The following is a 25,206-nucleotide window of genomic DNA, read 5'->3' as shown; positions in this document are numbered from 1 at the left end:
GTTTTTTCCGCCAAAGTGGGTAACCTCGCATTTATCTATATTATACTGCATCTGCCACGCATCTGCCCACTCACTCAACCTGTCCAGGTCACCCTGCAACCTCCTAACATCCTCTTCACAGTTCACACTGCCACCCAGCTTTGTGTCATCTGAAAACCTACTAGTGTTGCTCCTAATTCCCTCTTCCAAATCATTAATATATATGGTAAACAGTTGCGGCCCCAACACCGAGCCTTGCGGCACTCCACTCGCCACTACCTGCCATTCTGAAAAGGACCCGTTCACTCCTACTCTTTGCTTCCGGTCTGCCAACCAATTTTCTATCCATGTCAACACCCTACCCCCAATACCATGTGCTCTAATTTTAGTCACCAGTCTCCCATGCGGGACCTTATCAAAGGCTTTCTGAAAGTCTAGATACACTACATCCACTGGCACCCCTTCATCCATTTTGCTTATCACATCCTCAAAAATTTGCAGAAGATTAGTCGAGCATGATTTCCCTTTCATAAATCCATGTTGACTTGGACTAATCCTTTTACTGCTACCAAATGCCCCTTTATTACCTCTTTAATAATTGACTCCAGCACCTTTCCCACCACCAAAGTCAGGCTAACTGGTCTATAATTCCCCGTTTTCTCTCTCACTCCTTTCTTGGATATTGAAGACTGCTACATAATTTTACCAGGTTGAACGCAAACCGAACCATTTCACTGTAGCTAGGTACGTGACAATATAGAATCATTGAATCAGTCATATATAGAGGACTCGAATAGAGTGGGAGCAACACTGGATCTCCTCCTGGGGAATGAGGTGGGATGTGTCGATGAGGGACTACCTTGACCAGTGACCATAATTCTGTAGGTTTTAAGGTAGTTAGACACAAGGATAGGAATGGCCCACAAGGTACGGTCCTAAATTGCAGCATGGCTGAGTTTTTGCACTAGTCAGTTTATTGGCCAAGTATTCACATACAAGGAATTTGCCTTGGTGCTCCGCCCACAAGTAACAACATGACATGCAGTGACAGTTACGAATGGCTCAGAAAACACTAAACATTAATAATAATAAAACATTAATGTTAAAACACCATTGATCAAGCATGTGAACCAACAACATCGACTGGGGCAGCCTGTTTGCAGAAAAGGGAACTTCTGGCAAGTGGGAGACTTTCAGAAGTGGGATAGCACGAGTATGTGGCCAGTGTGTTCCCGTCTGGGTGAAGGGAGAGACTGGCAAGTTTGGGGAACTCTGGTTGATGAGAGATGTTGAGGCTCTGGTCAGGATGGGTTGTACTTACACAGTGTATGGTCACAGAATGGTGTTAGTGTCACTGGACACTGAGGGACTGGACCCTGTGTAAAAACATATCACTGATATGTGATCGGGGGGAAAATAAATCCCATGTTGACACACAAGGTGGCGCATCACCAGACTTGGGAACAGCCCTTCCATTAGTTACTGCCCGATTCACATCTACCTGATTGTGGACATTGGACGTTGTCTGTGGAACTGATGGGCGACAACATTGAGAACTATATTCTGCACCCTTTGCTCTGTCTATTGTTCTCCAGTTTGACATATACTATACTATTTACATATCGTATTATCTGATCTGGATAACATACAAAGCAAAGCTTTACCTGGTCCCCGTGATAATCATCACCCTAAACATAATATTGGAAGTGAATGTTTGTACATCGAGTGAATCAGCCCATGTACACAGCCATTCCCACCTTGTACAATAGGTGACAAGTGTCCACTCACACTTACATAAACAACTCCGAGCTCAGTCCCCAGTGTAATCAAGATAGATACAGAATGCTGGAGTAACTCAGTGGGACATGCAGCATCTCTGGGGAGAATGAATGGGTGACGTTTCGGGTTGAGACCCTTCTCCAGTCCATTCCTTCTCTCCAGAGATGCTGGCTGTCCCGCTGAGTTACTCCAGCGCTTTGTGTCTAACCCTGGTTTAAACCAGCATCTGCAGTTCCTTCCTACACACCTTGTGTCATCAATGCCGTTTGTAATTTCTCCAACATTGTGATCACTCATTTACATTGGAAAGGAGCTGGCAATGACACCTGTGCTTACCCAGTAGGCCGCGGGTCAGAGAGAGTGCCCTGGACTCCGCTGAGAGAGAGAATAGACTCAGCGAGTTATTTCGGGCACGGGATGGAGATGGTGATGCTGACATGTAAAATCTGCCTTCCTTAAACATTCACGGCATGTAACCTTTGTGAAAGTCGGGAGTGCCTGGAAATGCAAATTTGAATTCTTTGTATTTCTTTGAAAACAAGATTATGGAATCTGGGTCAAAGGAGAAGTTACTGGGGGAGCTCGGCAGACCAGGCAGCATCCGTTGTGGGAATGGACAGTTGGCCATTCACCTGGACTTCCAGGTGTAACTGCCTGACCACTCCCCTCCACACATTGTGCCTGATCCGTGAGTTTCTCCGGGAACTTTCCCGTTTTGGGAAAATATTATCGAGGCGGCATGGCGGCACAGCGGTAGAGTTGCTGCCTCACAGCGCCAGACATCCGGGTTTGATTCTGACTACGGGTGCTGTCTGTACGGAGTTTGTATGTTCTCCCCATGACCACGTGGGTTTTCTCCAGGAGCTCCGGTTTCCTTCCACACTCCAAAGACGTGTGGGTTTGTAGGTTAATTGGCTTTGGTGAACATTGTAAATGGTCCCCAATGTTTAGGATGGTGTTGGTATACGGGTGATCGCTGGTCGGCACGGACTTGGTGGGCCGAAGGGCCAGTTTTGTGCTGTATCTCAAGTCTATTGCAAGGTATTGGGGGTGAAACGAGGAACGGCAGGTGCTGTTTTGGGCATCTTCTGCATAGAATGGGGTTGTTTTTGCTACATGGGACGGTGAGGGGGGATTTAACTGTTGGCCCAAATATAGTTTCGCTCAAAACCAAGGGGCAGAGGTTTAAAATAATTGGTGTATGGTTATAAGGAATCGGAACATTGTTTTCACGCATTGTGTGTTTGGGAGCAGCTCATTAACAGGCTGCCAGAGGCAGAAATGGCCAGTGTTTAAACTACATCCAAGTTTCTCCACTGACAGATGTGGGTGGTTTCATACATGAGAAAATGAATGGTTAGTGGGCTGGGACAGGAATTAATTCTATAGAAATGGTTCAATTGCCTTTATTGCTGAGGGGCTGGAGTTTAAAAATAGAGAAGATGTTATTGCAGAGAAGGGTGTTGCTGAGCTTTGACCCACTTTTTCTGCAAATGGATGTGCTGAAGATGCCCAAAGGGGTCACGGCTTAAGGATAAGGGGGAAATCCTTTAAAACTGAGATGAGAAGAACTTTTTTCACACAGAGAGGGGTGAATCTCTGGAACTCTCTGCCACAGAGGGTAGTTGAGGCCAGTTCATTGGCTATATTTAAGAGGGAGTTAGATGTGGCCCTGTGGCTAAGGGGATCAGGGGGTATGGAGAGAAGGCAGGTACGGGATACTGAGTTGGATGATCAGCCATGATCATATTGAATGGCGGTGCAGGCTCAAAGGGCCGAATGGCCTACTCCTGCACCTAATTTCTATGTTTCTATGCACTTGACCAAACCTGGGAGAAGAGGATTGAGTGACCACAAACAGTGAGAAGGATGAGAGCTCTTTGGGATTTGGTAGAGTGAGGGGGGGGGGGGGGGGCGATCTTATTCAAATACAGGTTGTACCAAGGTTATTCCTGCGAACGGTTCCCAAGTTGGGAATGTACAGTGGTGGGTGAGCTGGGAGAGTGAGAGGGTCCAGGAAGAGTGGCTGTTAGTGAGTGTGAATGAGTGGTCCTGGAGCAGCCAGCGAACCCACCCATCCCACTGGCTTTCCAAATGATCATTCATCAGAATATTGAAGGTAGACGTTAGGAGGTCATGATCAGTGATAGAAGATGTTGGTGAGGCTACATGTAGAATATTGTGTTGAGTTCCAGGCCCCATGTTATAAGAAAGATGCTGTCAAGCTGGGATGGGTGCAAAGAAGATTTACAAGATTGTTGCCAGGATTTGAGGATCTGAGCTATAGGGAGAGGTTGAGTAAGCTGGGACTAATCCATGAAGTGCAGGAGGATGAGGGGTGATCTGCTAGAGGTGTACAATATCATGAGAGGAATAGATTGGGTAGACTCACAGAGTCTCTTGGCCAGAGTAGGGGAATCGAGAACCAGAGAACATAGGTTTAAGTTGAGGGGGCAGGGGAAAGATTTAATAGGAACCTGAGGGGTAACATTTTCATGCAAGTGGTGGTGGATGTATGGAACGAGTTGCCAGAGGAGGCAGTTGAGGCTGGGGACTATCACAATGTTTAAGAAACATTTATACAGGTACATGGATAGGATAGGTTTAGAGTGACATGGGCCAAATTCAGGCAGGTGGGACTGGTTTAGCAGGGACACATTGGTGGGTGTTGGGCTGAAGGGCCTGTTTCCGTGCTGTATCAGTCTATGTTTATGGGCTGTCCATAAGTCGGGAACATTACAGTGGACGTTGATGTTTCTACTAGTGGATTGACATGGAACTGGGAGACCTAGTGGCAAAATGAAGGGGCAGCCACTTTAAACCTGGGGTGTGTTGGAGTTTCTTGTCATGGTGGTGAATCTCTCTGGAATTCTCCACCCAACAATTGGACAGGCAAGATTCTGGTGGAATTTTAACTGGGACTGATAAATGTTTGGTAGGTGCATGGGCATTGTGGAATTGCTGTAGACTTCAGGATTGACTAGATCAACCATTATCCTATTGAATGGTGAGATAGGCTTGGACGGGATAATCTACTCCTGTTCGTGTTTCCTTGTGTTCTCGTGTGAATGTATACTTCAAGAGTTGAGACTGGCAAGGCTACAGATTAATGCTGGAAGGTGGGATTATGTTGGGTAACTCTCCTGAATGGCATGGACACCATAAGCCAAGTTGCCACTGATTCCTTGGCCATGATGTGCGGCTGGCTTGTGTTGTGTACCTCTCCCCTTGCCAAGAGCTGCACAGTTCACATGGCACTTGTGACATTGTGTCGGAGATCGGCAGAACGGATGTGGGACGGGTTACTCTCCTTGGCAGAGGGTCTAAAATAAGAAGGTTTCAAGATATGGTACAAGACCATTTAGGACTGAGATCTTTTCTCACCTGCAATGAACCTGTGTAGTTATCTACCTCAAGATAATGGAGGCCAAAGTGCAGAAATTATTGAGAAGGCAGATCGATATCCAGACATCATCTGGTGTGAGCAGGGTCTGTGAATATGGTTGTGTTTAGTATGGCTGTATGGTCATTTGAATTTCACTGTACCTTAATTGGTACACGTGTCAATAAACTGGCCGTGACCTTGATGATAGGAAATCACCCCATGGTGATATTGGTTGTCTGAGGAAACTTAACATTCTGAACGGCCTGTTTCTGTGAGTTGGCGTTGTGACCAAAGGCAATGTTGGTATGGAGACCTACAACAAAGTCGTTGTTTGGAATGAGCACTAATCATATACTTGCAAATGGCAATTGCTTTCAAGTGGATTAAGAATAAATTTAGAATGATAATTGAGGACTTTAAGCATGGGAGGAGTTGTATTAATGTCACCGACAAAATCTGACAAAGGGATGTAGTGGATGGGGAGAAATCATGAGAATATCGTGAAATTATGGAGATAGTCATCTTTCATTCAGAACCAGCATTCCCATGTGGGGCTAGGGTCCCACTGGAGAATAAAGGGCCACAGAGTCAAGTCCGGGTTATTGTTATTCCCGTATCTTGGTTATGCACAAAGTATGCAGATCTTTACTAGGGTAACATATAAGGTGTGTCTGATTTATTCAAGGAGGTTCTGTGCATAATAATATGCAAGCTAAAATATGTTACAAATGACCTAATTTAGTTCAAGATGATAGTTTCCCCAGTAAAAGAAGTGGGAAACGGGTTTAACGGCATTTACAAATTGGTGATGAAGTGATTCGCTGGTCTTTAGCATCAGTCTCACTAATGTTGATCTTGGAGTCGGTGAGGAAGTCTGAAGTAGAGTCTGCCAATGGACTCGCTGAAGGCAGTACGTCTGTGCTCGTGTGGTGTGTTGAAACCTAATGAGCTTCCAAAGGGATACAACAGAGGCATTCGCTGCCACAAGTGTAATGCTCTCATTCTAGAATGGAAGAAGCGACAACAGGAAATGATGGCCAAGGTAATCTCTCTCTCTCTCTGTCTCTCTCTGTCTGTCTCTGTCTGTCTGTCTCTGTCTGTCTCTGTCTCTGTCTGTCTCTGTCTGTCTCTGTCTGTCTCTGTCTGTCTCTCTCTGTCTGTCTGTCTGTCTCTGTCTGTCTCTCTCTGTCTGTGTGTGTGTGTATAAAATGTAGTGTAAATGTGGTGTTATGAAATTAAAAGGTGCTTGACATGTTGGTGCCTGTGGTGGCAAGTAGTGCAGAAGATGGTTTGCAGAGGGATTTTAGAACGGTGAAGCAGGTGGGCAGAGTTTTAACCAGTCGACAGATGCTGCCTGGTTTCAACAGTTTGCAGAAGTGGATGAACACGAATCTATAATCTCAGGCTGCTCCTTTAAATATTTCTTAAACTGTTGTGGAATTTTGACACCTAATAATTCCTTATTTTCTTGAATAGTCTCTCTCAAGCAAAGAGCTTACAATGACTTGAATGACTATCCAGGAACTTAAAAGTGTCTGAAGAAGGGTTCCAACCTAAAACGACCCAAACCATCCCCACTGAGTTACTCCAGCACTGTCTATCAACTTGAAATGTCTCTTGGTTTGAAATACATTCCCAGTGTAGGGCCTGCTTCTGTTAGACTGGTCTCTGTTGCCCATTGCTTGTTGCCCTTGGAGGTGTTGGAGACTCCACGTGCGTCTGGGAGCATGAATGAAATTCTATCCACTTTTGTCTGCTGGCAAGGTGGTCAGTAACCCAAGGAAGAGGGTTGTGTGGAAGATGGAAGGCAGAGGTGGACTGATCGTAACTGCAGCCCAGGCTGGCCATTCCTGGCCACCCCTGGTGACCGAATGGCATGATCGGATTTGTTGGGGGAGCTGGTTCAGTAAATGTGGGGTTAGAATAAGAAGCAAGGAAGAGCGAACTTGTTGTGCATCTACAGATATGATAGATCTCTGGGTTTTTGTCATGAGTCAGAGGTTTCCTTGAATTGTTTTCATCCTGGGGTAAATTGGCATTAAAGTTATTGACGTTGGTGTAGCAAGAGCTTGCAATATTGTGAAATATTGGTAATGACAGGGAACTTAGTGACAGGCCCAGTGCTTGGAGGGAAATACCTCAGCAGGTATCTGTATTCCAAATAATTGTGGCTGAGGTTCTTTAGTGGAAATCAATGATATTCTTACAGAGCAGAACACTGTGGTTGTTGACTCTGTGATGCCTAGTGTCTCAGGATATTATTATTGTGGGATTCACTGATAGTGATGGGTTGTGTAGAAAGTGGTCATTTGGCCCAATTAGTCTTGTTCGTGTTTCTGCCCCACACGAGGTTCCTCCAATCCTGTTGCTTTTTATCCATTTCTAATCCTTTTTTTCCCCCCATTGGTTCTGTGTTTTTATCCCATTCGGCCCTTAGCCTGCACCGCTATTTTGATCATGGCTGATCATCCCTCATTCCCGTACCTGCCTTCTCTGTCCCCTTAAAAGGGCCACATCTAACTGTCAATGATATGCATCCCTAGTAGAGACTCACCACTCTCTGTGTATTATCTCTAAATAATGTCACATCTTGAAATTAGAGCACCTGTGGCCCTAACCCATCCATACTGACCAATCTGGCCATCAACACTTCTCCCATTTGCCGGCGTTGGCCTATGTTGATTGAAGCCCTTCCCGTCTATTTATCTGTCCAGATATATTTTTAACATTGTAATTGTAGCTCCTGCTCCCTCTAACTCTGGAAGCTCATTCCATGTATCCACCACATGCCGTGGTAAAAGTTGCCTCTCCGATTCCCTTTCCCCTCTTATGTAAAACCTCTGCTCTCTACTTGTAGATTCCTCAATCCCGGGGTAAAGACTGAGAGACTTTCTACCCCAACAATACCCGTGTGATTTTATAAACTTCCTTCCCAGCCAATCCAATCTCAATATAACTCCAGCTCTCGAGCAGGCAACATTCCTGTGAATCATTCCCCACTCTCTCATCAGCTAGTCCCAGTGTAAAGTTCCCCATTCTAACCATCCTCTCGGTTGTGGTCTCTTGCCTTGGAGGTTTCTACTTAAATGGAAATGTCTTCTCCATTACCGAGTTGTAAATTCTTTCATAGTTTTGAAGAACCTCAGTCAGGTTGACTGTGTTTGTGTTTCTGCGGAAAACAGTCCCAGGTTCTTCACCCAACTCATAAATCTTTATCTCCTCCAAATATCTTTTATAATAAGGTGATCAGAACTGTGCACAAATTGTTTAGACTAATTAAAGTCTAATACACATTTATTACAACCTGCTTTCAATTCTTCCCCTGAAGTAATGAAACACTGGTTCTGATTCCTCAGATCACTTTCCCCACTCCACATCAGCTTTTGTATTCGTGTTATGGTGACCTTGAAATACTGTCATTATTTTATTCATTGTTTTGATTATATTTTATGTGTGTATTTCATTTAGATGCATGTTGAACTGCTGAAAGTAAGCACTTCACAGCTCTGCTGTCGGTACATATCACAATTTAAACACCTCTGACTCGGAAACAATAAAATCAAATTCAACATCTCTGTGAAGTAATGCCCCTGTCCCACCTAGGAAACCTGAACGGAAACCTCTGGAGACTTTGCACCACACCCAAGGTTTCCGTGCGGTTCCCGGAGGTTTTTGTCTGTCTCCCTACCTGCTTCCACTACCTGCAGCCTCCAGCAACCACCTGCAACCTCCGGGAACCGCTCGGAAACCTTGGGTGGGGCACAAAGTCTCCAGTGGTTTCCGTTCAGGTTTCCTAAGTGGGACAGGGGCATAATAAGTTGTGCACTTAAGACAATGGTATGAATCTGCTTTACCTGGTCTGGTCTACTGGTCCAAGCACTCAAAGTCTCTCTCTGTTTTCAGACTGTACCGCCACATGGTTTTTTAAAATATTAAAATGACCGTAGCCAATTTTCTTTGCTGTATTTTTGCCTCCACCACAGTGAGGAGGTGCTTGGAGGACTCACTGTGGTGGTGTTAATTTGTGTTTATTGTTGTTTATTATTATATGATTGTATGTATGACTGCAGGCACGAAATTCTGTTCAGACCGTAAGGTCTGATTGACAATGAAGGTATTCAATTCAATTCAATTCAATTGTCCGGAGATGGGACGGGTTAAATATCCGTCCATGGTGACTAACCCCTGACGCCAGCTGGTTTGGAGATTCCCACCAACAACTCTCTTCTTCCAATCCCGTGGCATCACAGGATTAGGAAGGGAAGATCTGGGTCTCCCCCCAACACAAGGTAGACTCAGATACCTCGCCTCAAACTAATCCATGCTACAAAATGAAAACCCCATTTTTTTCCAGGTAGACTGTGTAAAACTGATTCATCCGCTCCCTAGGGCACAACTAACCCCCAGAGAAGTTGTTTTTTTGTGTGTTAGAGTCAGTCACACAGTGAGTGGTGAAAACTGGAACTCTCTGCCACAGAGGGTAGTTGAGGCCTAGGGCACAACTAAGATGTCCCCAGAGAAGTATGTTTTCAGGATTATTGAATGTGGTTCGAAGGGCCGAATGGCCTACTCCTGCACCTAATTTCTATGTTTCTATGTATCTAATTGTGATACTAACTGAACAATGAAATTCTTACTAGATTTACATACAAGCTGATTTGCTTCTTTATGCAAAACATTTTTATAAAGTGTTCCTCATCTGTGTGCTTTGAATTTGCTGAGATTCTGACTTGTTGTTCTGCGCTGTTTGTGTCCATTGTTCACAAACAAGTCTGGCATCAAACGTCCACCAGACCTTCGGTCACCTGATGTATTATATGTGAAGTTTGTAACACCCCTCATTACAGCTGATTGAGCAGAATGAGCTGGTGGCCAGAGTGGTCTTTGGCTGCTGCTTTGAGGTAGTGTCTCCTGTAGAACTCTTGTGTTGGGAGGTCAGTACGTGTGATGGGTCAGGAAGTGTCTACCACTCTCTGTAGTCTTCTCCATTCATGGGTGTTTGCATTGCCAAACCAGGCCATGGTCCAATCAGTTAGTGTGGTCTCCATCATACACCTGTAGGTGTACACAAGAGTATTTGTGGAATACCAGATCTCCCTTTGAAGGAATAGAGTAGTTGGTGAACATTCTTTGTGACTACATCAATATGCAAGGCCTGAGGCAGATATTCAGAGGTGTGTACATCCAGGAACTTGAAGCTGTTGACTCCCTCACTGTTACCAGTCGCTGACAGAGGTATCTGACCATCTCTCTTCATTTCTTTCAGCCACAAGAAAGAGCGAAGGCCAAGGGCGAGGCGGATGCGTTTGTTCAACAACGTCCAGTAAACACCACCATTCCAGTAGATCCAGGTGTGACAAATGACTAATACTTGTACTTGTATAAAGTGTGTGGGTAGAGTCTCCCTTCACCTGCCTCTGTTGGGAAACATTATCCTCCGCCTCCTCTGTTTTGTGAAAGAGTTCAAGCTTGACCTGATGTCATAAGATTATGTGATAGGAGCAGAATTAGGCCATTCAGCCCATCTAGTCTACACTGCCATTCAATCATGACTGATCTATCTCTCCCTCCTAACCCCATTCTCCTGCCTTCTCCCCATAACCTCTGACACCCGTACTAATCAAAAAGGGATTTGAATGGTCATCTAGTGGATAATACATAGTAGAACAGTGATAAGATGTGAGTATCTAATCTCTGCCTTTTAAAATATTACTCTTTTAATAAACTGCGGTGATGTTAGACAAAGGTCCTTTGCCTTATCGAGACATAAGATGCCGAGTCCTGTCGAATGTTAGCTTTTAATTATTCAATTGGATAGGGTAACTTGGGCATTATTTGTAAGACTTTGCCCAAATTTGGTCTTGACATTTGCAACATTCCAACCTGGTCCCATCCAAAGATTTCAATGACTTTAAAGCATCTTAAGATATCCTAATAAGATGAGTTCTTGGATAAAGAGAGTTGATTTTTCTGATATTTAAACTTCCAGTATAAATGTGTATTTGTGGGCCTGGTCATGTGGGGGGAGGGGGGGAGGGGGAGCGGGGGAGGTGAAAACTTGGGTCTTTGTGTTCTCCCTGATCTCAGCCTTCCAACCCTGCCACTGTCTTTGGGAGAGACAAACAAACGTGGCTCTGTTCCTTTGTGGTATTTCTCGATCAGACTCTTTAGATCTTGCACCCACATAAATTGGAAGTCAAAAGCACTCTTGAATATCTGTAGGCCCAATTAAAGCGAATCCAGGGCCAGGCCCAGTGTCTGATCCCAACTCATTCCCAGAGTTGTTAATGTGGGGATGGGTGACAATGCAGACTGAATGACAAGCATTGCACTAATACATTCTCCACCCTCCAGATGACTCTAATCCATCCAGATGTGCCATGAACAAGAAGAAGAAGATCATTGTAACTGTCCTCACGGTGCTAACTGTCTTAGCGATCATTGCTGTTGCTGCTTATTTTGGTAAGCTGATTTGCTTCTTTACACAAAACATTTTTATAAGTGTTCCTCCTCTGTGTGCTTTGAATTTGCTGAAATTCTGACGTTGTTGATCTGTACTTCTTGTTTCATTTGTTCACAAACAAGTCTGGCATCAAATGTCTACCAGACATTCGGTCACCTGAGGTATCGTGCGTGAAGTTTGTAACGGTAACAACACGGTGGGGTGAGGTCACAACACTCCTCATTACAGCTGATTGCATGCTTCCCACACCCATGATATCACTCCAAAGTATTTTATATGGGGTGTAGCAGACCACTGACAATGAAAGGGAAGGCAATGTCATTACAAATGGATTAAAGACAAGAGACCAATTGGATTTGGACGATCGCGGAGAAAAAGAAAGCCATTTCATGAAACGTAGAATTTACTGGTGAATGGAATGAAAAGAATTGAGGGGGGGGAAGATTTAATAGGAACCTGAGGTATAACTTTGTTACACAAGGCGTAGTGGGCGTATGGAACAAGCTGCCAGAAGAAGTAGTTGAGGCAGGGTCTATTAGTCAAGTCAAGTCAAGTTTATTTGTCACATACACATACGAGATGTGCAGTGAAATGAAAGTGGCAATGCTCGCGGACTTTTGTGCAAAAGACAAACAAAACAACCAAACAAATTATAAACACAATCATAACACACATATTCTTTTACATAATAAATAATGGAAGGAAAAACGTTCAGTAGAGTTAGTCCCTGGTGAGATAGGCGTTTACAGTCCGAATTGCCTCTGGGAAGAAACTCAGAGGTATTACAACTTTTAAGAAACATTTAGACAGGTGCATGGATAGGACAGGTTTAGAGGGAGGGATATGGGCCAACTGTGGGCAGTGGCACTAGTGTAGATGGGGCATGTTGGTCGGTGTGGATGAGTTGGGCCACAGAGTCTGTTTCCACACTATAAGATTCTATGACTAATTGTTTAAGACCACTTGAATTAGATCTTGGATCCTCAACTATTCCTTGCCTTGGAGCTTAAATGTCCTTGTATTTAAAAATACCTACTTAACCAATTGGAATATATAATTGCCTCTCCACCTCGAGCTGTTCTGGAAGAGCGTGCTAGAATTCCCCTGTCCTTTGTGTACTGATGGTTCCTACCGGCAGTGTGAATGTCTCTGCCCCAACTGTATCATCATGTGCCCCACTCTGCCATCTTCTGCTCCAGGAAGTGAATTTTCTCAACCTCATGATTGTTTGATCATTCCATTCACCACAGTAAAATCGCCCGGTATTTGGTCTCGGGAGGTTTGGTCTATTTGTTTAAAAGGTGAGGTTGATTTTGGGTATTTTGATCCAGAGACTGGATGTCAAATCATCCCTACATATTGGCTCATCAGTTTCAATAACTACCCCTGGTGATCAGGCACTTCCAATCCAGCAATGTAGTTACCTATGGCAGTGTGATTGTCTGTTCCTCTGTATATTTGTTCCAGAGGTAGTCACTAGATGGGGTTTGCTAGAAGAGAATCTTGACTACTATCATCTAACCCCAGGGATGGGTTGGTTTTTGTGATTTCCTTGGGCTGGTGCATTGGTGATTTGTCCTGTTGTGGTTTGCTGAGATAGATCACGTGAGGATTCGCTGCTTAAGCAAGTTCTTTTTCTTCATTTTGTGAAGCATTACCTTAACTGGTATGTTGGAGCCACTCACTGCCTGGGATTCCTGAAGCATCCCATTGGCCACAATAGGCAGCGTTGAGCGAGTTGACCTTGTGTTGATATATGACCAGCATTGTCCTTTCCCTTTGCAGTGAAGGTGGCCATCACAACATACTATTTCTTCTGCTCCAAATCTTTTAAGTTCATTTCTGTGGATTTGCAATGCAACGGGATCAGAGACTGTTCCAGTGGTGAAGATGAGATTGACTGTGTGATGAACACTACCTTCCAAAGAGAATATCCAGGTAGGCAAATGGTGACCATCAGCACAGTACTCTTCAATGCTTCCCCTGTTGAATGAACTCATCCATGGTGCTGTTCTATGTTCCACTTACAGTGCGTATTTACGGACCCAACTCCATTCTACAGGTGAAGGATTCAACGTCTCTACAGTGGGCGAGTGTGTGTTTTGAGAATTGGAAACCCAAACTTGCCCAAGTCGCCTGTTCCCAGCTCGCCCTCACCAGGTACAGAGCAGCAGCCTCATTTATCTTTCAGTGGGATAGTAAACACAAAGTCATCTGCTGATATCGGAAATCTAATATATATATATGTGTATACACACACACACACACACACACACACACACATATATATATATATACACACACACATATATATACATGCATTTAATGCATTTCGTTGTCTCTGTACTGTACACTGACAATGACAATTAAAATTGAATCTGAATCTGACATACACATATATACACATACATATATATACACACACACATATATATATATATATATATGTATATATGTGTATATGTATATATATATAAATAAATAAACATATAGTGAAAATATATAAATATATAGATGTATATATAAAAATAAATAAAGATTAATATAGATAAATATATAAATAAATAAAAATATATAAATAAGATATCTCTCTCTGTCCATTTATTTATATATATATATATATACATATTATTTATATATATTTTATATACATTTATATATATATTTATATTTATATATTTATGAGATTATATATAAATCTCTCTTTTCCTACAGATTCGGCCTGCCTGCTGAATCTTCCACCATTTTCTGTTTTTTATCTATCTATCCATCTCAGAAAATGCTGGAAGATTCAGGGCAGGCCAAATCTGTGGGAAAAGAGACAATTAATATTTTTAGAACAAAGACCGAAATAGTGGAAGGCCCGGATAGAGTGGAATGTGGACAGAATGTTTCCACTAGTGGAAGAGTCTAGGAACAGAGGGCACAGTCTCAGGAAAAAAGGATGTACCTTTAGAAAGATGAGGAGGAATTTCTTTAGTTGGATGGTGGTGAATCTGTGGAATTCATTGCCACAGATGACTGTGGAGGCCAAGTCATTGGGTATTTTTAAGGCGGAGATGAACAGATTCTTCCTGTTGGGGCAGATGAATGGGGTTGAGAGGGAAAGAGAGACCAGCCATGATTGAATTGTGGACTAGACTTGATGGGCCGAATGATCCAATTCTGCTCTTATGAACATGACTAGAATGTTTGAGTGTAAATTAAATGGCCGGGTGATTAGCCCATGCACGTAAAATTCAAGTTACTGTATTATCGGCAAGAAACTATGTACTGTCCCTGCAGTGGCTGCAGCAGATATCAGCTCCTCCATCCTGTGATGTTGAACCTGCCGCTGTTAGTCCTCAACCCAACACGGCACTGTTGCTGTTTAGTTCAGGTTATTGTCGTGTGTATCGAGGTACAATGAAAAGCATTTGTTGCGTGCTAACCAGTCAACGGAAAGACTATACGTAATTATAATCAGCCATTCACAGTGTGCAGATATATGATACTCAACCAAATTATGTTGTTAAATCACATCCTCTTGAATCTTTAGCTGAGAGTTATCCCGCCCGGCCTGTGGTGAGTGAACTGTTCTGGCCACACCTGCAAGGATTATGTTTCTGTAATGAGTATTGTTTCTACACAGAGACCCCAAAGGTGTTCCGATCAACTTGGCCATCTGGCCCAGACACAAGATCATCAATGTCAACCACGCTACCAACCCTAGCTCCATCCAAAGTGTACTAAAGCAAGGGTGAGTAGCATCTTGTGGCCTCTACTCCTCTCATATTCAATAAGATGTGCAGACTTCATTTAAACTTTGTCCAGGGGATCTACTGACTATGAAAGCTGATCCAGGATATTAAAGCACGCAATGTATGGAGACTTGATAGATTGGATTAGGGGATAGGGGAGAACGTACAAACTCTGTACAGACAGCACCTGTAGACGTGACCAGTTCATTGTATCTTGCCTGGTTCAGCTCAGTCAACTTTGAATCACAGAAAGTGGAAGCAAATCAAGAGAAAGTTAACTTTTAACTGAAATGTTTATTTCTGTTTTATTTTCAGGACTTGCACTTCCAATCAGATTGTGTCCCTTGTCTGTGCACGTGAGTTATTTAATTAGCTAGATATTAAATAAGTAAATGTGTGTTTGATGTGTCCGTGAAGCTGCATTGTTCTCATGATCGGGGCACAGGGATATCTCAAAGATAAGATTTATTTGGTTTGCCTCCTGGCAGTTGTCTCGTAAAGACAATTGAGTTGATCAATCACAGTGAGACTTCTCCATGGCTAATCTAATGCCGGCTTGGACATTGGGTCTGAATGGTTCAGATTGCCAGTTGGTTATTGGGGCATTAGGAAGATCCAATTGTCTAAGGTGACTGGCCTTGGTACAGCTTCATGGAGATCACGACTGCTTTACTCCCCAACTGCTTACTGACAGATTTTTTCTGCTCATTGAGAAACCCCCGCCCAATTTCTCAGCCTCTCACCTGCAACTGTTTCATGGCATGGGCCAATGATGGTCTTGGAAATGCGAGCACCTCTAGCCCGTCGCTAATTCCCCCTGACGGGTTGGGGGGCATAGTCCACGTGGTTGAGGTCCACTCCCCCTCCTGTTTGGAATCAGACCCCATGCTGAAGAAGCAATCTCTCCACTTCAGGATGGATATAGATTGTGACTTGGACTTGGACCCGAACACTTGCCACTTTGTCCATCTTGATGGTGAACAGAGCTATGGCAAGTGATTTCTCAGCACTCCATCTTGTTGATAAAACTCTTTGGAACGAAGGAGCAAGTGGATGTTTAGAGCAAAGTTTGCTGAGGCCCTTGGGCTGGGTTGACTTTAAGGCTGGGCTACACGTGTAAATAGTCTCGTCCAAAACAGATTTAAGTATTCATAATTCCTGTTGATGAAGCATCAGGTGATGATCCTCTGATTCTGACTTTGTCAAGTAGCCGTGATGTGTGTGGTAAAGTTAGTATGGAAACATGGATGAGCTGTAAAATGTAATGAGCTGAAAGGTACATTGGAAATGGATAAAGAAGCCAATTTGATATGTTTCTGCTATCTCTCCCCCCCCCCCCCCCCCCCCCCCCCCCCCCCCCCCCCCATCATCCCCATTAACAGAGTAATGCATAGACAGAAACATAACCCTCCCCAATCACCACTTCACACCCACTTACAGCCTGACTCCAGTTTGCAAAGACTGAGCCCTCGTCCACTACCCACTCCCTCCTTGCTGCCCAACATCACTTCTCCATCACTAACAATAGCAGTTGAGGAGGTGGAAAAACTATTCAGGAGACAGGAAAGCCGGAAATCTCCAGGACTGGACAATGTTTCCTCCTCTACCCTCAAGCTCTGTGTCAAACAACTGGCACCGACCGGTCTGTCTACACAAACATTTTCTATCAGTCACTGCAAACCTGTACTGCCCCTGCCTGCTTCAAAGTCGCCACTATTGTTCCCGTCCCCAGAAAGCCAAGGATTACTGGTCTTAATGACCACAGGCCTGTCGCACTGACCTGTGTAATCATGAAGACCCTTGAAAGACTTGTGCTGACCCACCTGAAAAATATCACAATCCTCCTGCTGGACCCCTTGCACTTTGCATATCCGATCAGCAGAGAAGGATATTGGCTGCAACCTTCCCTCCATTGGTGAACTGTACACTGCAAGGGCCAGGAAGCGAGCGGGCAAGATCATCTCTGACCCCTCTCACCCTGGCCACAAACTCTTTGAATCACTTCCCTCTGGAAGGCGACTCCGGACTGTCAAAGCTGCCACAGCCAGACATAAAAACAGCTTTTCCCCACGAGCAGTAGCTCTACTCAACAGCTAAAAGTCTGTAGCCTCCTTGTGCTCTGGTATTTTATTTCATTCTTCACATGTTAAAATTATAATAGAATAGTAGAATAGAATAGTTTCTTTATTGTCATTGTAACATGGACCATGTACAACAAAATTTAAAATGTCAGCCAGTCAGTGCAGCATTCAAACATTTCTAAAAGCTAACGAGACATACACGGTAAAATAATAAAGATAAACAACTAAATAAATATCACGAACACAGCACGCATACACACCCAACCCTCCATCCTTCTGTCGATACTATTCTATTATAATTTTAACATGTGAAGAATGAAATAAAATACCAGAGCACAAGGAGGATACAGACTTTTAGCTGTTGAGTAGAGCTACTGCTCGTGGGGAAAAGCTGTTTTTATGTCTGGCTGTGGCAGCTTTGACAGTCCGGAGTCGCCTTCCAGAGGGAAGTGATTCAAAGAGTTTGTGGCCAGGGTGAGAGGGGTCAGAGATGATCTTGCCCGCTCGCTAAATAATGTTTTATTTTTAATTGTCTACTGTATATCGTGTTGTTACTTGTGAGCAGAGCACCAAGGCAAATTCCTTGTATGTGTACAAACTTGACTTAAAAAAATGTATTCTCATTCAAATTTCTTTTTATTCCAATGATTTAAATTCAAATCTATAATCTCTGTGTATGTATCTGATGAGTTGCTGCTTGGTTGTGATTCTGATATGTCCCTACATGGGTGGTTTCAGACTGTGAGCGGAGTGCGAGTGAACGTATTGTGGGAGGGACTGATGCGAACATTGACGAATGGCCGTGGCAGGTCAGCCTCCAGTACAAGAACCAGCATCTGTGTGGAGGCAGCATCATTAACTCCAAGTGGGTGATCACTGCCGCACACTGCTTCCCAGAGTAAGTACACACTCCACTACACTCCCCTCCCCTCGCCTGCAGCCCATAGCCTCTGCACTCTTCCACTATTCATTCTACAGCTCGGTTACAAATGGAGTAAAGCTGCTATTAGACCATTGTAGGTGAAGAACGTTCTCTTGCCCTCGATCTACCTCACTGCTGTCCTTGCACCGTTAACATGTGCGTAGCTCCAACACTCTGTAGCACTGTGACACTGTAGCACTGTGTAGCACTGTGAGTAGCACTCTGGCACTGTAGCACTGTGACACTGTAGCACTCTGGCACTGTAGCACTGTGACACTGTAGCACTGTGTACACTGTGACACTGTCACTGTAGCACTGTAACACTGTAACGCTGGTCCGGAGGGCAAGTAGCACTGCCACTCCACCTAGGGTCTGCAAGGGGAGGAGTGGTTCTGCTGTCAGTGACCGCAGGACTGGTGACGGGATCTAGGGAGTGGACAGGGCCGAAGATGTCCTGGTTGGGTTGCTCCATGGCCTGGCCAAGCTGGCCATCCGCCAGTCACAGCGCCAGGCAGAAGAGGGCTCTGCCCGAGCCAGAGGCTTGCCCCTTTACCGGGGCTGTATAGTAGTTATTAGAATATTTGTAACATAGTTGTTTGTTGTTTACGTAACATGGTGGTGGGAACGTCACCACGGTTTTGGTTATTTTGGTTTTTGTATCGTGTTGAAATTAAATAAATTATATATTTGATACAAAAAACCCACTAACACTCTGATGCTGTAACACTATTCTATGCTGGTTATTTATCTCCGCACCACTTGTTGTACTTGTGAAAGGCTTCATTGTACACATGTATGGTACAATTTGACTGAATAGTGTTCAACACAATGTTTGCCACTGTGTCTCTGTGCATTCCTCTAGTTCGAGCACAACCTGGGCTACAGAGTACCTGGGCTACAGAGTACCTGGGCTACAGAGTACCTGGGCTACAGAGTACCTGGGCTACAGTGTACCTGGGCTACAGAGTACCTGGGCTACAGTGTACATGGGCTACAGTGTACATGGGCTACAGTGTACATGGGCTACAGAGTACCTGGGCTACAGAGTACATGGGCTACAGAGTACCTGGGCTACAGAGTACCTGGGCTACAGAGTACCTGGGCTACAGAGTACCTGGGCTACAGAGTACCTGGGCTACAGAGTACCTGGGCTACAGTGTACCTGGGCTACAGTGTACATGGGCTACAGAGTACCTGGGCTACAGAGTACCTGGGCTACAGAGTACCTGGGCTACAGAGTACATGGGCTACAGAGTACCTGCTACAGAGTACCTGGGCTACAGTACCTGGGCTACAGTGTACATGGGCTACAGAGTACCTGGGCTACAGAGTACCTGGGCTACAGAGTACCTGGGCTACAGTGTACCTGGGCTACAGTGTACATGGGCTACAGAGTACATGGGCTACAGTGTACATGGGCTACAGTGTACATGGGCTACCGAGTACATGGGCTACCGAGTACATGGGCTACAGAGTACATGGGCTACAGTGTACATGTCTAAACCCAGGGGGGAGAGGGTGGTTCAGCAGGGTGGGATACTTGCCTTCATTAGCTGGGATGTCCGTGTACGGACAGGGTAGTTTATGGAGCTGAAGTGCCGACCGAAACGGGCGATCGACCTGAGCGGAGGTGACGAGGCTGGCCCCGATGTTGCTTGAACCCACACCCCCTGCTCACCTCCACGCCGAGGCCTAGGTGACGCTGGCAGTGGCGGCGGGAGCGCGGCTCGCGCTGGCTGCGGCTGCCCAGCGAAGGTGGCGGTTATATTTTGAACTCGCCTGACGTTCCCGCTCTCACACAGCCAGTTACAAGGGGCGGGGCGGGGCGGGGGGAGGGGGAACTGGAACTGGAACTGGCGCGGAGCCCGCGCGCGGGCGGCCTGGCACCGCCGACCTACCCCGGGCATCACCTCCCTGCTGCCCCCGCTATTTATTTTGGACGGGCATTTGGAATTTAGAGGTAAATGTCGGTGGTAACACGGCTGTCAGCGCCCATTTGTTGTCCAGGCATTGCAGCCAGCCTTGTTGGTGTTGGTTCTCTTGTATGTATGTGCATGTACATGTGTTTCTATCGCCTTGTTGTTTTCCCTTTGAGGGTTAAGAAGAGAAGTGCGGATTCTGACATTAGGTTAGTAAACAGAAGAGACGCGCTTAAGGCAGGCGAACCAGGCAGGTGATGATAAAAATTGGAGGAACAGCACCTCATATTCCGTTTGGGGAGTCTGCACCCCGGGGGCATGAACATCGAATTCTCCCAATTCTGTTAGTCCTTGCTGTCTCCTCCCCTTCCTCAGCTCCCCTGCTGTCTCCTCCCACCCTCCAGCCTTCCGGCTACTCCTCCTTTTCCCTTTCTTGTCCCCACCCACCCCCACCCCCCATCAGTCTGAAGAAGGGTTTCGGCCCGAAACGTTGCCTATCTCCTTCGCTCCATAGATGCTGCTGCACCCGCTGAGTTTCTCCAGCTTTTCTGTGTAACCTTCGATTCTCCAGCATCTGCAGTTCCCTCTTAAAAACGATGATAAACATTTTATCGGGCTAATTTTCATAAATTAGAATACGGTATCGGAAAGGGCCATGGGTGCAGACTCCAGTCACTTTGCATAGTTGGAAGCTAAACTTTACCAGGCTACGGGGAAGGGCAGGAGAATCCGGCCAATTAAATAGTTTTCAAAGGGCCAACATAACATCAGTTGGGCGAATAACCACCGATGGATATCAGCATATTTCTCTCCACAGTGCTATTTTTCTCCCTGGTTCTATTTTTTTTATTTTTCTGTTGGATGTATCGCTGCATATTGACCTAGTCAAGTTACTATTTTTGATGATGCTTGATTTTAAACTTGCGTCCTTGTTTTAAAATCATATAATCTCTCACGATGCCTGAACTTCGATTGTTTGAATTTGTTAATCATTTCTGCATGTCATTGTCTCATGGAACAAAGATACCTTTTGTGCACAAGTCCAGCAGCACAGTAGATGAGATGGTTGGGAAGGCATAGGGTGATTTCACCAAATGTCAAATGAGCGTAGATCCCCCCCCTCACGTGACCGAAAATTTTAACTGGAGGACATATGTCACATCGGTACATGTTAGTGAATGGGGAAACACGCACTTTCCCACCCGTTAAAAACATGGAAAACGGACGATTTTTGAGCTGAGATTTTCTGTGCTAGTCGGGGTGACCGTCTTCAGGCAAAAAAAAAAGATAGAAAGCAAGGTAATTACAAGAGGGAACTGAAGGTGGAAAACAGCGGAAGTGAACAGCCGACATTTGCTGTGGAGATTTAAAGATCCAAAGTGTCGGGAATTATCGCGTTTGCTCGCTGAATTTCATCAAAAGTAAGGTATTATAAACTTGCTTTTGATGAAATTCAGCGAGCAGACGCGATAATTCCCGACATTTTGTATATAAACTTAAAGCACATGGCATTGGGGTTCAGTATTGATGTGGATAGAGAACTGGCTGGCAAACAGGAAGCAAAGAGTAGGAGTAAACGGGTCCTTTTCACAATGGCAGGCAGTAACTAGTGGGGTACCGCAATGCTCAGTGCTGGGACCCCAGCTATTTACAATATATATTAATGATCTGGATGAGGGAATTGAAGGCAATATCTCCAAGTTTGCGGATGACACTAAGCTGGGGGACAGTGTTAGCTGTGAGGAGGATGTTAGGAGACTGCAAGGTGACTTGGATAGGCTGGGTGAGTGGGCAAATGTTTGGCAGATGCAGTATTATGTGGATAAATGTGAGGTTATCCATTTTGGTGGCAAAAACAGGAAAGCAGACTATTATCTAAATGGTGGCCGACTAGGAAAAGGGGAGATGCAGCGAGACCTGGGTGTCATGGTACACCAGTCATTGAAAGTAGGCATGCAGGTGCAGCAGGCAGTGAAGAAAGCAAATGCTATGTTAGCTTTCATAGCAAAAGGATTTGAGTATAGAGCAGGGAGGTTCTACTGCAGTTGTACAGGGTCTTGGTGAGACCACACCTGGAGTATTGCGTACAGTTTTGGTCTCCAAATCTGAGGAAGGACATTATTGCCATGGAGGGAGTGCAGAGAAGGTTCACCAGACTGATTCCTGGGATGTCAGGACTGTCTTATGAAGAAAGACTGGATAGACTTGGTTTATACTCTCTAGAATTTAGGAGATTGAGAGGGGATCTTATAGAAACTTACAAAATTCTTAAGGGTTGGACAGGCTAGATGCAGGAAGATTGCTCCCGATGTTGGGGAAGTCCAGGACAAGGGGGAAATCCTTTAAAACCGAGATGAGAAGAACTTTTTTCACACAGAGAGTGGTGAATCTCTGGAACTCTCTGCCACTGAGGGTAGTCAAGGCCAGTTCATTGGCTCTATTTAAGAGGGAGTTAGATGTGGCCCTTGTGGCTAAGGGGATCAGACGGTATGGAGAGAAGGCAGGTACGGGATACTGAGTTGGATGATCAGCCATGATCATATTGAATGGCGGTGCAGGCTCGAAGGGCCGAATGGCCTACTCCTGCACCTAATTTCTATGTTTCACAAAACATTAGTTTGATCTCACTGAAGTATTGTGTTCATTACAGGGGATGATGCCAGGAATGGATTGCTTCAGCTATGAGGAGACATTGGATAGCTTGTGTTGGTTTTTTCTGGAGCAGAGATAGCTGGGTGCTGCCCTAATTGAGGTCCACATGATTCAGGCGGAGATGAGATGGGGTCGGGAGTGAGATACTTTCCCCTGAAGTATTTAGATGCCATGGTAATGGGCCATGCTGTTTAATGCTCCTGGTATAGAGAGTTACTCAGTGGTTAGCATGGAGATGGGCCAAAAGGACTGTCTGGTGTGTTGCACTTGTAAACACTCCCTGAAAAAGAACTGATAGATCCAAATTTAAGCCCATTCTTAGCCACACTATTGACCAATGTCTATATACGGGCAAGTCCTTCAATTTGCTGAAGGGCTGGTGTCACAAGTGCTGTGTTTTGGGACTATTTGTTGATGGCTGTTGTTTGTTGCAGAGAATACCAACAGATAGCAAACTGGAAGGTGTTTGCTGGAAGTGAGACCCTGTACTCTGGAGGGGAAATCTATTCTGTCAAGAAAATCATCACAAACGGGAATTATGACCCGGTGACCAGTGACTTTGACATTGCGCTGGTGAAAGTGAGGTCATCTCTGCCCTACACAGGTGAGGCGGGGCTGCATTAACAATGGACCATATGAACATCTGCACTCTTAACCTCTATCAAGCGAGTGTTACCCTTCTCCAGGGAACCTTTCCCCAAGTACAACCAAATTCATGCTATCTTTCCACAATGTTTATCTTGCTGCCAATAGTTGATCAACGGTGGGGGTGGGGGGGAGGGGTTCTTGGTGTAGTAAGCATCTACCTTCTGTGGGATTGTGTGCGTTAATTGTCAGTTGAATAGTATAATGGTCCAAATCATTCGTGTTATCCCAGCCATTATTGAGCTTTGGAGATACAGCATGTAAACAGGCCATTCGGCCCACCCAGTCCATGCCGACCGGCGATCCCCGCACACCTACACCAGGGACAATTTACAATTTTACCGAAGCCAATTGGCCTACAAACCCGTATGTGTTTGTGGGAGGAAACCAGAACACCTGGAGAAAACCCCGCAGGTCACAGAGAGAACGTACAAACTCCGAACAGATAGGACCCAAAGTCAGGATCAAACCCATAAGGCAGCAACTCTACCGCTCCACCAACATGCCGCCCCATTTGTGGCAACTAGCGTTTGATCCGAGCCACACTCAATGGGCAGGGAATTGTTCCACACATACTCTCACCGGCCCATGGTGCAATTGACCGTTGCCTAGTTACAACATCCATCAGGTCATGGTTCCCCAGACCAAGAGTGGACACATCTAATTACAGAGCTACTGAACCACAACCTGGTTGAGGGTTTAACAGTTTAAGGAAGCAGCCTAAAGTGTCAATGACACCAATTTATCATTTCAAGTAAAGGAACAGTTTGAACATTCTGTATGAAAGTGGGGCAGAGGGCAAGAGTTTTACCTTTTCCCCAAAAAGATGACTACTTTCAAACTGGCCACTTGAATGTTTTGGGATATTTAATATCAATTTGCAATCTCTGTCAGACATTGCCCAACATGTCACCGCTGTTGAACAAGATGGGCTTCACTGCCATTTATTTTGCTGTGAACACAATTTCTTCTTCTATTTAATTCTTTTCATTTCTTTCCCCAGATTTCATCCGTCCAGTTTGTTTACCCAACTATGACATGCCCATTCAGACGGCAAAACCATGGGTCACAGGCTGGGGTTACAGGAAAGAATATGGTAATGATACAGTAGACTGGTTACTGTTGACTGAGGCAGGGGTAAAAATAACCTGAATACTAAAAATAACTTGAATACAAAACCAGTGATGTAACGCTGGTCACCCTGACCACCAGTGGTGGCAGAGTGAGATTAATTTCTTTGACACCTTGGCAGGACAAATCAAAATAGGACGTACATGGTAAATGGTAGGGAATTGAAGAATACAGTTGAACAGAGGGATCTGGGAATAACCGTGCATAGCTCCTTGAAGGTGGAATCTCATATAGATAGGGTGGTAAAGAAAGCTTTTGGTATGCTAGCCTTTATAAATCAGAGCATTGAGTATAGAAGCTGGGATGTAATGTTAAAATTGTACAAGGCATTGGTGAGACCAAATCTGGAGTATGGGTGTACAATTTTGGTCGCCCAATTATAGGAAGGATGTCAACAAAATAGAGAGAGTACAGAGGAGATTTACTAGAATGTTGCCTGGGTTTCAACAACTAAGTTACAGAGATAGGTTGAATAAGTTAGGTCTTTATTCTCTGGAGCGCAGAAGGTTA

The 25,206-nt window shown here is 44.8% G+C and overlaps 1 protein-coding gene across 4 annotated transcripts in view; it reads left to right on the top strand.

Annotated features, from left to right (window-relative positions):
* Positions 1-25,206, top strand: part of LOC129712244 (transmembrane protease serine 4-like) — a 50,197-nt gene that overhangs the window by 19,393 nt on the left and 5,598 nt on the right. For all 4 annotated transcript variants that reach the window (XM_055660519.1, XM_055660520.1, XM_055660518.1 and 1 more), the window contains exons 2-10: positions 10,410-10,494; positions 11,498-11,605; positions 13,392-13,544; positions 13,637-13,766; positions 15,238-15,345; positions 15,662-15,702; positions 18,166-18,325; positions 23,355-23,524; positions 24,569-24,661. In XM_055660519.1, coding sequence (XP_055516494.1) covers positions 11,524-11,605; positions 13,392-13,544; positions 13,637-13,766; positions 15,238-15,345; positions 15,662-15,702; positions 18,166-18,325; positions 23,355-23,524; positions 24,569-24,661 — 937 coding nt within the window. In that variant the 5' untranslated portion in view covers positions 10,410-10,494; positions 11,498-11,523. The remainder of the gene's footprint in view (positions 1-10,409; positions 10,495-11,497; positions 11,606-13,391; positions 13,545-13,636; positions 13,767-15,237; positions 15,346-15,661; positions 15,703-18,165; positions 18,326-23,354; positions 23,525-24,568; positions 24,662-25,206) is intronic.

The sequence above is a fragment of the Leucoraja erinacea genome, chromosome 32, assembly GCF_028641065.1.
Source record: "Leucoraja erinacea ecotype New England chromosome 32, Leri_hhj_1, whole genome shotgun sequence".
Classification (NCBI taxonomy): Eukaryota; Metazoa; Chordata; class Chondrichthyes; order Rajiformes; family Rajidae; genus Leucoraja; species Leucoraja erinaceus.
This window is presented reverse-complemented; position numbering and strand designations above follow the sequence as displayed.